Genomic DNA, 14,131 nt, shown 5'->3' with positions numbered 1-14,131 from the left:
CCCTCATCTTTCAAATGGATGGTAGAGGTATTGCCTGCATTCAGAGCAGCTGCTTGGGATTTTTATGGTCTAATTTAACCATACCAAATGTTTCATGTCATAAAATGCACTAATACTCAAAAACCTGTTCTCAGTTTCTTTCAGAGTCCTGTTACTTTTACTTTCTGGAAAATACTGTGTCATTTTTTTCACCACTTGAAGCTCAGAATAAGTGTCAGTGCAGACCAAGGTGTCTTGACAAATACTGGCCACAGAATTTGCTGTGGAAAATTAATACTACCTAGATTAGGATGTTTCCTAATCTTATTAGTGACGCTCCCTGACCTTTCCTCTAGCACCATTAAAAAGGCCAAAATTTGCAATTGAACAGAACAAATATTAAATACCCGATGGACACAAATTTAATGAGCTCATTCATGCTCCCCTGAGGATGGAAGAGTTCTGTTTTGCACATTTCATAAGGTGCTCCTCTCAGCCACATTCAGGCCCAAACTCCAATTTAGTGCACAAGATTACAGCACCGACATAATCTAATAGGAGTCACATAAGGCAGGTTTCCATCCAAATGGAGAATACGTTTTAACCAAATTTCCAGAAATTGGCAAAAGAAAAGGCCAATGAATGGGTATATCCATCCACTACTACTATGTGAATATTAGGAGTTGAGCACATGAAGTTGAGCAGCTGCTGGCACTAATTCTCTAGTTGTGCGCCATCAAACCATTTCTGAGAAGAGGGCGCAACAAGATGATGAAAATAAAAGGGCAGCAGTCGAGCTTTGCTTTATGTATTAATTTCAGGAAGGTTACGTTCTCCTTATCATTTCACACTGATCCGACGTTTTCATCTGCCGCTATTTTTGGGTCTATTTACTGGAGTCACATTTCATATAAGTCCGTTTCAAATAAGTTATCTTTTATTTGCTAAGTTTGTTTCCTTTGTCCCATTTTGCTTTTATCAATTAATGCACTGTTTCCCCTAAGCAAAGCTAAAAAAACTTTTTTGCAATATTTCCACTTTTTTTTTTAAAATTTCAAATTTATGGCGTTTCCACTCTGATTAGTTTTTGCCCAAACTGAAAATACATGTGGATGGAAACACACTTAATAACCGCACCCATTTTGAGCAGCATTATCTAATATTTCCACACAAAAAAAAACTCAAGCCGTCAGAAAAAAATTGAAAGATGCTGTGATAAGAAAATTCTACACATCGTGGCTTTAAACATACCATGGGGTAATATTATGGCCCTCAGTTATAAATCTGATAAACCGGGACATTTTCTGCGTGACTTTAGTACGGTGTGACTACAGATTACATACATAATCTTTAAGCCTGCAGATATCTGGAGACCATCTGGCAAGACACACACCCACAACCCCCAAGGAAATCAAATTGACTCCAGCAGACAATAAAGGAAACGCACAATACACCTACACGAGGAAATCCTCCTGCCTGGCTGGTATTAGTCCAGGTGAGCTCAGCAAGCCCGACACTCCACTCTGGGGCCAGATATTGTGGTCTGCGGTCTGCCTACAGAAGAGCTGTATTGTACTTCTGAGCTCTCTCTGCTGAAGAGGGAGTGAGTGAAAGACTGAAATACTAAGATGCGGCTTCCAAGAGTCCAAAGAAGCAAGATAGTGACCTGTTATCGATCCAGCTGAGGTGGGATGCAGAAACATTGAAAGAATGTGAGTTCAGCATCTTCACTGGGAATAAAAAGGGGAACTCAGAGGAAAGAAAGGAAGCCTCTTAGGCCAAGTAAGAAATAAGTGGTTGGACAGACAAATAGTTCTTCCATTCATGGGTGAGTCTAACTACTGGTCCATTGAAAAAAAAAAAAAAAAAAAAATCACAAGAAGTTTGTTATATTATATATATATATATGTACTACAGATACTTGTGTAGTACTACAAGAAAGAATACAAAACTTTAGGTCAAATGTTGTAACGACTGTAAAATTGATCTTAAGATCAGGCTACCAAATATCTCCAAATACACAATTTCTAAACGAGGCCCCTCAGCACTGCTATCAGGAGTCATTCCTGGACACACAGGGAAAATGCTGCGCTTGGAACAGGTGAAAGTGAGGTAGGAAGTATTGACCAAAATGCTTGATTTATTGTCGTTACTGAATAAAAATGTGTCTCTGGTTCATGGGCCATGAAACAGATATGCCTGGCATCCATCGCTCTGTTTATACCACGCTAGGTGCTGGAGTACGAGTACATGTGCAACGACTAGCATCAACTTTGGCTCGATGTAGCCGAGGCGAAGCCATCGCCCTGGGGCCTTCCGTTGCCGTTCCTCTGTTAGCCACCAGGCGATAGTGAAAACTGTATTGGGTTTTATTCAGAGGGATCAGTGGGGCAGGGTTCGAGCAGGAGAACTCTAAAACAAGCAGACAGACACAGGACGTATTTTAAAGACCCATCTAGGGACAGGCGTTGAATATTAGCTTAGGCTGTAATTGCTTTGGTGTAAGCCAGTGGTTCCTGCTATATACTTGTTAACAAGTAATAGCCATTAAATAAACATTAAATAAATTAACACATTGTAAAAAGGAGTTATGGCTGACATGATACCTATTTACACATCCAGCAGGCACAGCGCAAGAATCAGCATTCATTAGGAGTCGTGTTTACATCCACCTGATGAATGTAAGTCCAATATTAACTCTCCCTTGAGCTCTGTTTTAGTTTCCCCCAGTTCCTGAATAAAAAAAAATCAGCTAGATGTTTGACTTTCTTCACCAGCTGGTTGGCAACTTCTTCTGACTGCCTTGGCGCAGAGCAGCTAGCGTACAGCGGTTTTATCAGAACTTGTTTGCCGGAAATGACTCCCTGCCGCCACCACAAATGAAATTGACTTCGGCTCAGCCGCACGGTAAATGAATCAGGTATTGGAAATCAGCAAATGCCCTTAGCTCCAACCAGACATCCTCCCTTTTGACTGATATTTGCAATTTTGCGGCCCCCTGGCAGCTGCCAATGTGGGCGTGGTGAACCAAAAACAAAACTCAAATAATGTACCCTCAGAAATCTTTGGGTAATATCACAATGCTATGTATATGGTTTTCAGGGTACATATAGTTCTAGCAAACCCAACCAAGCCCATGAACCCAGTCACTAGATAAACTACGTGCTTTGACGAAGACATAAATGGTTCTCAATAAAACTTACATGTAAACGTGAACATCGTGTACGATGCAAATGGTAGTGAAAAGAAACTATTTAGAAGCTTTCAGCTTTCATATCCAGATATCCTTCAATGTGGCCTCATTAAACTGCAAACAGCGCATTCATGCTTCACACCAGAGAGACGAGACGAGAGGCTAAAAATCTAATACTGCTGAACTGAGCTCTCTGTAGACGGAGTGCCCACTCAGTGCAGCTGTGGTTAAGTTAGTTAAGTTTTGATTCATCACACGGTGTGGGCAGAGAAGTGATCAGACACCAGGATTTCATTTAGGCAAATGGAGTGACTCTATAGCTTCTCGGGATTTGAGGTGTACACTGGTAAAAACTGGGGGGGATTTTTTTAAACGATTTTTTTTAAAAACAACCTCAGCTTTCAAGAGCCCATGCGTAACCTGCGATACTTAAGCCCAGCCGCTCAATGTGCCCGTCCAAATTGTTACAGACCAAAGCCAAAACAGCATTTCTCCCCACTGATGACAGCACCAGATGCCAAATGGAGCTGTGTAATAGCTGGTATTATCATTACATAATGTGCTTAGTGGGATAAAGGGAGGGTAGAAGGCAGAGTTTATATCTGATGAAGCTGAACTGCTGCTAACTTAAAACACTTGATGGCTCCTTTTGAGAGACAGCACCAGTAATAATAACCCGTAATGTGAACTGGCTGACAATCTGGTACGCTTTGTTAGTGCTGGGTTAGTCACAGGAAAACATGGGACACTACAGTGAGTCATTACTACTGCATGACAGCTTGCAGATAGACTCTTAATAGGATTGTACCGTGCTGGGCACGGCAGTGCTGGGATCACTCTTTACATTGAGCTGGGCATTATGAGGCTCGGGGGATGTTTTCAAGTGGACTGATGCAGCCCTCTGGTTTCCAAAGGTCCGGAAATGGCTTTTGGTCCGGGAGAGGCAACAGATGGCTCGACACACACTTCCTTCTCTTCTGCCCTTAAAGGAATACACCGAGATTTTAGGAGATTATCCCCATCGGTCGGACACCGAAAGCATTTATGAATTACGGCTAAACTGTTTGCTAATAGCAGCTACTTCGGAGAATTGTTCCCTACCTGAAACAGCATCAACGTTCTGTTGGGAAAATGCCACTGACTTTTAGCTGTCTACGGTATGCTAAGATGTTGGCCCGGAGTACCGTCATGAGCGAGTCTGATGTCTCGGTTGTTGTGATGTGGCATGCAAGTCTTGCACTTACATTACTCAGAAAATACAAAAAATACGTCAGTAACTCTTGCATTCCGAGTGTAAATGGGGCTGGTGCGTGGGGAAATATTAAATTATTCTCTTGCACCTGACAACGGTGCCGCCGCGTCATTCTCTGGATGTTATCAGGTTTTTGTGGATAAGTGTTCCTCACTGGGCCACTGAGAAAATTCTGTGGGCTTAGAATGAAAACGACTTAGGTTTTAACCCCATCACTCAAATCCCCAGTTTGTTTTAGAATCAATTTGAAAAACACGCGACAGAGCCCAAGAGCACGTTGCTGAACTTCACCAAACTTCACGTTAGCTCCTGTACGGGGGAAAAGCACTGCTGCACTGACCGCAAAGGCTTGATGGGGTACATGGCGACAGTACTGTGCAAACGTTTCGGGCACTTGGCTGCACCTTTGCCAGAGTCATAAAGAACGATCTTAAGAGACAAGAGGAACAAGGGAGTCCTGCAACAGATGGTTCTGGCCCCCACAGAGCCCCGATCTCGACGTCATGGCGTCAGTCTGGGATCACACGAGGAGACAAATTCAGTTCTGTTAGGTTCTCCACGATGCTTGGAAAAACCTAGCAAATATTGATTTATGTTCTGTTTACTGCACTTTGTATGAAGTTAATTGATAAAAAAAGATATTCAGGGTATCCTCACTGTGCTTTGTATATAATATACTATAATATAATACAATAACATGTCTGTCATATACTGTATACCGCTGTTGATTAGTCTCGTATTGTCATTGTGATTAGTTTCAAACTCAGTGTTTGTGGACCAGACACATATTGTCATAATTTCCCAGACCCACTAAATGATACTGTTCTGTTTCTGCCAGTTGCGCGTTTCCCTTTTGGAATTCATGTGTCAAAGTGTCGACTGTCAGATGTATTATTTTGCTGATATATGCTGCTAGCGGGCATGAAACCTCACACCATGTAATATATTTTGCAATTTAACCCCCATCATCCTCAGTAACAACTAGATATAAAATACACTTTTTCTGAATCAGCAGCCGTGACAGCGAGGCTGCTACTGTTTTCACTTTGTGTGTGTGTGTGTGTGTGTGTGTGTGTGTGTGTCGTCAAGGAGAAATGTGGTCCTGGGGACAACGACTGTAGCGGGAATAGGTGGTTCTGAGTACTTCGGCAGGTCAGTCTGTCGCTCTTTCTCTGTCTGTTGACAGATTCTGTTCCCGCAATAGCATCACGACGGTGCAAAATGCGCTCGCGAAACTTTACAGGTGTCCGAGCAAGGGTGCTTAAAGTCCGTCGTAATTACTACTGAGTACTCGTGGGTGAGAACATCAACACGCTGATGGGCGTCGCGGTGGGTCTGATCCACTCCCAAGATGGTCTCTCGTTTTATTTACTTTTTCTGACACGACATATTTCGCTTCTGTTTTTTGGCCACTTGCCTCCTACTGCGACCGCATCTCACCAGTTTACGACTACAAGCAAACAGTGTAGCTCAACTCTCGTGCTGAGGAGACAGCAGCACTGCCCGAGCAAGATATGTGCGGGGGAGACCTGTGTGTGCATACGTTACCAACCCCCCCCCCCCCCCCACCCCACCCAACCAACCCTGCGCTGCCCTGTCAACAAATATGGCTCTGAGGCTTATCTCTCAGAAAACACAACGACCTGTTCTGTCACAGGGGTCACAGCGGCTGTTTCCCCGGGCCCTGGCAGGGATATGGCCCCTCTACACCCATTATAAAACAGCCATTAATTGATGTGGCAGAGATCTGGATGTCCGATTGGTTTTGATTACCCGCTTTCGGCGGGGGAGCTGGGACACTTGGTGGGTGATGCACTTTTCCGTTTCAATTAAAATCAAGTTTTAGTCAAAATGAATCAGAAAATGCTGCCGTTATGCAGATTAACCAGCAGGTTCTTAGCAAGGATTCAGATGTCCCTGTGCGATTTGGTTCATTAGGGAGTACACTGCCACACTGCTCCACCCTCCCCCCCGTTCCCTCCAGAGGAAGCATGCAGATACTGGATCAAGTCCCGCAGGACCATGAGCAGCTAATTTGGGGCAGCGCTGGCTCTTTTAAAATGACAAACAACAGGAAGCAGAGAGTTCCTTTCATTTCATTTTCATTTCATGCAGCAACAGGAAGCAAATTGCGTCTCCAGAGCAATTTCCGAAAGTCTAACAAAATCCAAAACTGAGGCAGTTGTTTCATTCGGATCCCAGTGCCTGTTGCTGCACTGCCAAGAGAGAGAAATGACTTTACCTCGGTGTGTGACTCATTTTTATGAGACCCAGAATGATCAGATCAACCTCATAAGTGTGTTAAAACTCTACTAACCCACACACTTGCAAGGCTGATGAACCAGGAGAAAGTGGTTAGAAATTCCATTTGATTATTGCTGTTCTTATAAGCTTGCTTCCGTCCAGTAGAAGCCTTTTGTCTGCAGAACGGATTCGATCTTTTCACGGCTTTTATAGTGAGCTTCCCTCACACAGTCTTGGTTTCGGATGTCCTTCAGCAAATCTTTCAAATCTGCAAATTATCGGAGCAGTTTCGTATGGAAGGAAAAATCGTTTTTCACCGTGTTGCACAACGTCCGTCTGTAACATTTGTTATATATTCCGCTTATTTATGACAACTTTTCATTTCATTTTTGTTCTTTCAACTTTTTGCTTTACAGGATCTTGACTTCAGAAAATGAATATCCACCAAAATTTCTTCAAATAAGAAAATGGCATTTCTCCCTAATCAAAAACGCACACACAAACACAAAGACATAATCTGTTTTATGGCTGCACTGCAGTCCATGTAGTATGTTTGTAGAAAAAGAATTGTTCTCACTTCGTGACTGTTAAGCTTTGGAGCAAAATGGCGAGTGTGGAAAAGTGAATCTGAGACTGGTAAAGCTGCATTGTACCTGTGCTGGGAGGGGCCCAGAATGGGGTCACGTTTTCTGTTTGTTCGTGTTACCACAGGAACAGGGAAAATATACGACAGCAGGCCCGAGCCCGGAATGCGAGGCATCTCACGTGTAGCGTTAAAGTGCTTTACTGTGGTTGTTCCAATCTAGTGTACAGTGTTTTTTTTTTTATTCATTGAGTCAATCCTAGCCTACCTTAAAGCAGACTCATGTGCTGCTGCCTTAGTATTTTGTCTATACACCTCATGTTTCTCCTTTCAAACTCCCGTGGCAGCAGCAGCAGCAGCAGCAGCATCTTGGGATTATTTGGGACGTTGCATCAGACCTAAACAGCCACTTGTTTTTTTATTTCTTTATCCCAATACCTGCCTTCATTAGACACGTCAGAGCTGTAGGTGAGGCCGGTGATAAGCATGCGGTTGTCTCTGACACTGGATCACCCGTCCAACATTTTTATTTACACCCTAATTACTTCGATGCTCTTTCCTCACATGGCCTTTTTTTTTTTTTTTTTTTTTTTCCCTCTTCCCCAAGAGGAGCTGAAATCGTAATTATCCCACATCACTAATGACTCTTCAGGTGATTGTGAAATCATTAAAATGATGCTCCGGCAGATGTTTGTGTCTAAGTGTCTTATTAGCCGGGAGGGCGGAGATAAGCTGTGGTTTGACATTTACATAAAAAACCTGCAGTGTGACTGATCCTCAACTGGCACCTTGAAAACAAGGAAGTTAGGAACGGTGCACTAACACCCATTTGATAAAGTTACAGCAGCTGTATGCATGACATAATATCCCGACACCTGTTGCATATAGCCAACCACATTTACGCTTAGCTATTTCGTGCATCTCGGGCGCATGGGACAGCTTCTGTTGTCAGAGAAGCCGAGTGTAAATGCGACCAAGAAGCATTATAGATGGATTCAAACCAAAGAACACATTCTATCCTGATGTTTAAAAAAAGAAAAAGAAAGAAAGAAAGTCTACGTCTGTCTTTCCAAGTTGCATATGTAACCTCCGAGACCTCAGTGTGCTTCAAGCTAGGTCATACGACGTGTTTTCCAACGATGTCTAAAAGGTGAAGGAGTTAAGACCCGCTCTGAATGTGGCCCCACTCGAAGGTCGGGTTAAAAGCCTTTGTGGGATTCTGTACGACGGACTGTACAAATGGGGTAAGGGTGCACACTAATAGGCGGGAGCTCCTCAAAGCCACTCATAGTGTTGCACTTGGTTGTACACACAGAAAGAGGAAGAGGGGAAAAGAAAAAAAAAAATTTGAATGAGAGGTTCAAACCCTGCCTTACGTTCGTGAACCATTTTTGAAAAGATTCTAAAATTGGTGGGCACAGACGCCCCCACCCCCCCACTCCCCGGGATTACACAGAAAAGAGTTTCACCTGCTGTTAGCAAATCTGACAAACGCTATGTTCGATGCATATTGAATCCTTCACTCTCTCCAACCTGAACTACTTGCCCCTATAAATAGCAGGCAAACAGCAGGCAATGGTAAATGGACTGCACTTGTATAGCGCTTTTCTACCTTAATGGAAAAAGTGCTTCACAGTTTGCCTCTCATTCACCCATTCACACACACTCTCAAGTCACCTATCTGCATGCAAGCTGCTGGACTAGTCATTGGGAGCAGAAGCTGAAATTACAACAGGAGGAGCTGGGATCGAACCGCCAACCCTGTGACTAAAGAGCTACCAACTACCTCCTGGTCGGCAGTTGCCCCTGGCTTTACTGAATTTCTCTCCTGTATGCTCACATTAGAGCAGCAAGTAGAAAGCAATTTCTGTGGTTCCAATGCTTATGGTCATGTAGAATGGTGGAAGGTGATGCAGTACTTCAACTTGTACTTTGTGTCATCTTATTGCCTAGGGTGGAGTGTGTCCCACTCGGCTCTGCGTGTCGCCCGGCGAAACCGAGATGGATTTCCGATCTGGCTCACGGATACATGTAGCTAATTGTAAACTAAAGCATATAAAACGTGGATTTTATCTGGGTGAGAGAACGGGGCCATAGTTCACTTCTACCACATAACAAATGCCCGTGACAGAACTGGCTGACATTTTGAAAAAGCTAAACAAAAAGCGAGAGCTAGAAAGACAGACGAGAAGTATCTCTTAGCAGCTGATAACGGTAGCTCCCAGTTGCTGTAAACAAAAGTGCGAACCCCCTCAGAGAGTTACATCCCGGTACAAACGTCTGGTGCGTCACAAAGCCAGCACTGCTCTCACAAATTAGTGATGCATCTCGCCATCCCTTTTTTTTTTTTCCAAGGGAGGTGAAACCCTGGTTGCCTGGCGGAGTTCATAGAGCAACATCTGCCAGGCCCGACCTGCCTCCCCTGCTCTCTACCATCCCCCCTCCTGTCCAGTTCTGGATTAGCGACGGCCTAAACCCCTCCACCCGCATGCCTCTCTTCATGGATTAACTCTTAGAGAAGCTGCCCCGCTGTCACACATTAACCTGCAATCACAAGTCTCTTGTGCAGAGAACGCTCGCCAGGAACCTCTAGAAAGGGCTCGTCGGAGTCTGACTCCGATGCCCTGTGAAGCGTTTTCAGCGTTTTTTCCGTCCGCCTCGGGAGCAACGTGTTACTCCGAGCGAGCTGCGGCCGCGCCGAGTGCAGTGGCAACCAAATGCTAAAAACAGAGACTCCTTCACCGTTTCGGTGATTTATCAGACACATCCTGAGGTTCGTAAAAAAATAAAAAATAAAAAGGATGCAGGTAGCAGCAGCTTTCATTTTGGCACGACATTTACTCAAGTTCTCAGCACTGGTGCAGACGTATCATCTGTCCGTGAAGATGTTTGCCAGGAGCGAAAAATGCTTTCGCAGGATGTAGAAAATCTTGTTCCATCTCTGTGATTTGTTATGGCTCTAATACCTGTTCTGCATGTTAAATGGTTCTCATTATTACTCAGCTTCCCAAACCTGTTAGTTTGAAGGAATGACACTCGGCAAAGGCTCTCTCAAAAGGAGCCTCCCCTTTGTGATGAAGACAGATATGGACGCGCACAAACGCACATCTTCATGCCTTGGAAACGCAAACCAGTACAGTACGCGGATGAGCTTACAGATGCAGTCAGACTCCGCTGAGCGCAAAACGGCGACTGATGCAAAGCTTTCACCGCGAATCATTCAACTCGGTCAGACTGATCGACAATATAGACTGAGCAACCTGTAGACACCGGGAATATGAAAAATGCACACACACACACACACACACACACACACACACACACTCGCTGACAGACACATGCAGTCGTTTGCTCCCATTAAATCGCACACATCGTCCTTTCAGTTGGAGGAGAGCAGAGAGGGAGGGAAGGGGAGCCGTGTTCTTTGCAGCAGCAACAGTTGGCTGTCTGTCGACTGAGAGGCAAAGAGTTAGCTGCAGCAAAGAGACACACACACACACACACACACACAGGGGCACACAACGTGCATTCACACAGAGACACAGACACACACAGACATAGACACAGACAGACACAGAGACGCACACCAGGCAATTGGAAAAAGAAAGAAATGAACGGGGAGCTGAGAGAAGAAAAGGTGACAGATAAAGCCACAAAGCCACACGGCTGGAGGGATGCCTGGCAACCGGTGGCAAAAATGGAGATGCAGTAATAAGAGAAAGAGAGAAGAACTAAAGGGATCGACACACACACACACACGTAGACGTGTTGGAAAACACCACGGTAAACAGTAGGACGGAGATGACAAGAAGGGAAATCATCACTCACTTGAGTCATCTGAGTCGTATCCCTCCACATCAGGCTCCTCATCCCTCCTGGTGGCCTGTAAGGAGGCGGAGGCTCCGGCACAAGCCCGGTCTGGGTTGTCCTCATTCGGGCGGTCACTTTCGGCAGTGGCGGCGGCCGAGGAGGTGGAAAGGGCAGAGCGCAGGGACCCGGCGTGGCCCACCTGGTGGGGCGCAGCAGGGGGGAGGCCCCGTGGGTAACGGGGGAAGTAGTCGGAGATCTGCTTGATGGGCTGGATGGGGCCAGGGCAAACATCAATGGCCATATGCTCCTGGATGCTGATGGTGGGTTTCTCGCCTTTGCGTTGTGTCATGCATGCGGTCCCGCCCGGAGCCTACTCCCAAAACCAAAAAACTAAGAAAAGAAAAAAAAAAAAAAAAAAAAAAAAAAGGTGATAAACAAACCCAACCCCCCTCGTCCTCCTCCTCCTGCTTCTCTGGAAGATGTGGGTGTTGTCCTGGGTGGCTGCTGGGTCCAGGTGATCTGTTGATGTCACCACACCGGTCTACATGGAGATCTGGTGGCTGCTGCCGTGGCGTCTTCCAGTTGCTGTCCTCAGACCCAGACCATGCTGTCTGACAGCCTCACACACACACAACACTACTACCTACCCTCCTGCTCTCTCTTCTTCCTATACCCCCACACTCTGCCCACGTCAGTGCTGCCTATCTGAGAGAGAGAGAGAGAGAGAGAGCGCAGAGAGAGTGGTGTGTGTGTGTGAGTGTGTGTGTGTGTGAGGGAGTGTGAGGGAGAGGGAAGGGATTACAGAGGAAGGAGGGAGGGATCAGCTGATGTCACTGCCTAGCAACCGAGTGGTAAACAGGAACCGTCGGCTGAGGTGCTTAATTATGATATTAACCCCATCCATCTGTCAGCTGGGAGGGAAGAAGATCCAGCGTGGTGCCAGACTCGTGCACGTGCAAGTGTGTGTGCTACGATAACCTGGACAATGAGCCATGAACTGACGCTTTGTTTTCGATTCACCTCCAGGATGTTTTTGTACTGAAAATGAGTCTTTTAGGCTCATTCACTTACTTTTCAATTCCAAAATATTCAAATCTAATTAAGAGAGAGAAAAAAAAGCCACATGTGCCCTCTGCCACTTTTCTGCCATCACACTCTGATTTTTCTTTTTTTTTTTTTACTCCCCTTGGAGATTAGCGCGCATACCTTCATTTATTCTTTCATTCATGCACGATTGTCTGCTTGAATGCACGGATCTATTCCCACTTCCTAGCGTGCCAATTACGCACCTCGGCGTCATCGCGTGCCTCTCAATTGCTTATCCACGTGTCGCAGTTTGATGGACTGCGGTGGGGATCTTTCACATTTGTTTCATGTTCAAATTCCGCCATCCGGCTGCACCGGGCAAGACCTTTGTGTAAAATGACAGCCCGTCCTCTCACTGTACATCGGTGGTAGTAGATCCACTAAGCATCCTATAGAACTTTACACAAACACACACACACAGAAGAAAGCAATTAGTTTAATGACATCACTTTAGAGGATTTTTGGATAAAGATGCCCCCCCCTCTCCCCGTCTGACAAAAATATAGTTATCCCCTGTTATCCCAGCTGCAGCTTTAAATCCCAAACTATCATTGTAATTTATTTATATAGTCACAACATGTCAAAGTTGATATTTTTCTCCCAAGCATAGCAGCCAGTGCTCAACACTCTTCATGCGACTCTCGGTCTCTGAGGAGGGGCTGTCCCTGTGGATTTGCCAGCTCCAACGTCCGCGGCAGCTCTGTCACCACGTTCGCCCGTTCCCAACCCGCTCTTGATATCACGTCCACGGTGAACAGATGACGCAGCACCCTCTTGTGTCGGTTGTCAGCTACAAGCCACGGCTTTGTGAAACTGAAATTCAGGGGCTGTGCCCTCGCAGGGGGTTTCGGTAGTTCCGTACGATAATCTGACACGAGATGAAGACCTCTGATGAAGTTCGAGCGTCGGCCGCTGGTGCCCCCTTTTCGGCCGGTTTTCTGTCCACCGTCGATGCTTCCTGCCAGCGTCTCCCATTTATTCCGAGCAAACCAGAAACACAAAAACACATCCTTTGTGTGTCATGAACCGGCAAAGGATGTTTGCCCTCCTCATCTTCAAAGCGTGGCATCCCCACTGGGTACGTGCTTAGGATTTCATGCCTGTCATCAGAAGAGAACGAGTCATTCTGATAAACATCAGGTCCGGTGCAACATTTATTTTGTAGGGGGAAAAAAAACAGACAAAAACAAACGGGAAAAAGAAACAAAAACCCAAGAAATCCCATTTAAATCCGAAGACTTAATAAAATAGTGTTGGCTTTGGACATAGTCTGAGGCAATTCAAATATTTGTTCACCCCTATCCCTTTCCAACAAGGCAGTAAGACTGCAGATAGATATTCTTTGGTGGTTTGCTGTGACTATCAAACAAGAGACAGAGCCTTTGTCCACTTTCTTAAAATTTCATCATGGCAAAAGTTTTTTTTTTTTTTTTTTTTTTGTGGTGAGTTTGAAGATCAAGGGCTTGTGTGACAGTGTGTATGTCCACACATGCACAGTGGCGGCTACGGAGAGATACAGTGAAACCGCAAGCGCCTGGTAATACACTGAGATAGCAGTGTGGGACTCTGGGGTATTTAAAGTAGCCCTCTCCTAATCCCCAGCCATGCAGAGGCAATTATCTCAAATAAGCAGGGAGACGAGACAGCATTAAACACAAGTGGAGCACCTGAGGCCTGTGGGTTTAAACTCCAGGTTTAACCCTGGGTTTTCAGGGTTCGCTTCTTCCCGGGGCGGGAGTGGCATCACCCATTCGCAGAAGGTCCCGTGGGGCGCGGTCGCGTGGATCGTGAGAAGGTCTCTTAGGATGGCAAGAGGGTTCAGAGACTGGCAAACCCCCTTCGGCTTCCCCTGTAGATTTTTCTTTTTTTTACACGAGTGACCCGCATCGTTGCAGAAGTCGAGCTCCTCAGCAGGAGTGTACTCTTGTGTCTTCATTTCACCCCCCCCCGTTCCTCCGTTGGCTGCAGTGAAGCCCTTACACGT

At 45.5% G+C, this 14,131-nt stretch overlaps 1 protein-coding gene across 1 annotated transcript in view; it reads right to left on the bottom strand.

Moving 5' to 3' along the window:
• Positions 1-11,410, bottom strand: part of doc2b (double C2-like domains, beta) — a 112,727-nt gene extending 101,317 nt beyond the window's left edge. The window contains exon 1 of the mRNA XM_040150906.1: positions 11,080-11,410. Coding sequence (XP_040006840.1) covers positions 11,080-11,410 — 331 coding nt within the window. The remainder of the gene's footprint in view (positions 1-11,079) is intronic.
• Between the last annotated feature and the right edge of the window lie 2,721 nt (positions 11,411-14,131).

This window comes from Xiphias gladius, chromosome 17, assembly GCF_016859285.1.
Source record: "Xiphias gladius isolate SHS-SW01 ecotype Sanya breed wild chromosome 17, ASM1685928v1, whole genome shotgun sequence".
Lineage (NCBI taxonomy): Eukaryota > Metazoa > Chordata > Actinopteri > Istiophoriformes > Xiphiidae > Xiphias > Xiphias gladius.
Note: the sequence above shows the minus strand (reverse complement) of the source record. Positions and strands in the feature narration are given on the sequence as shown.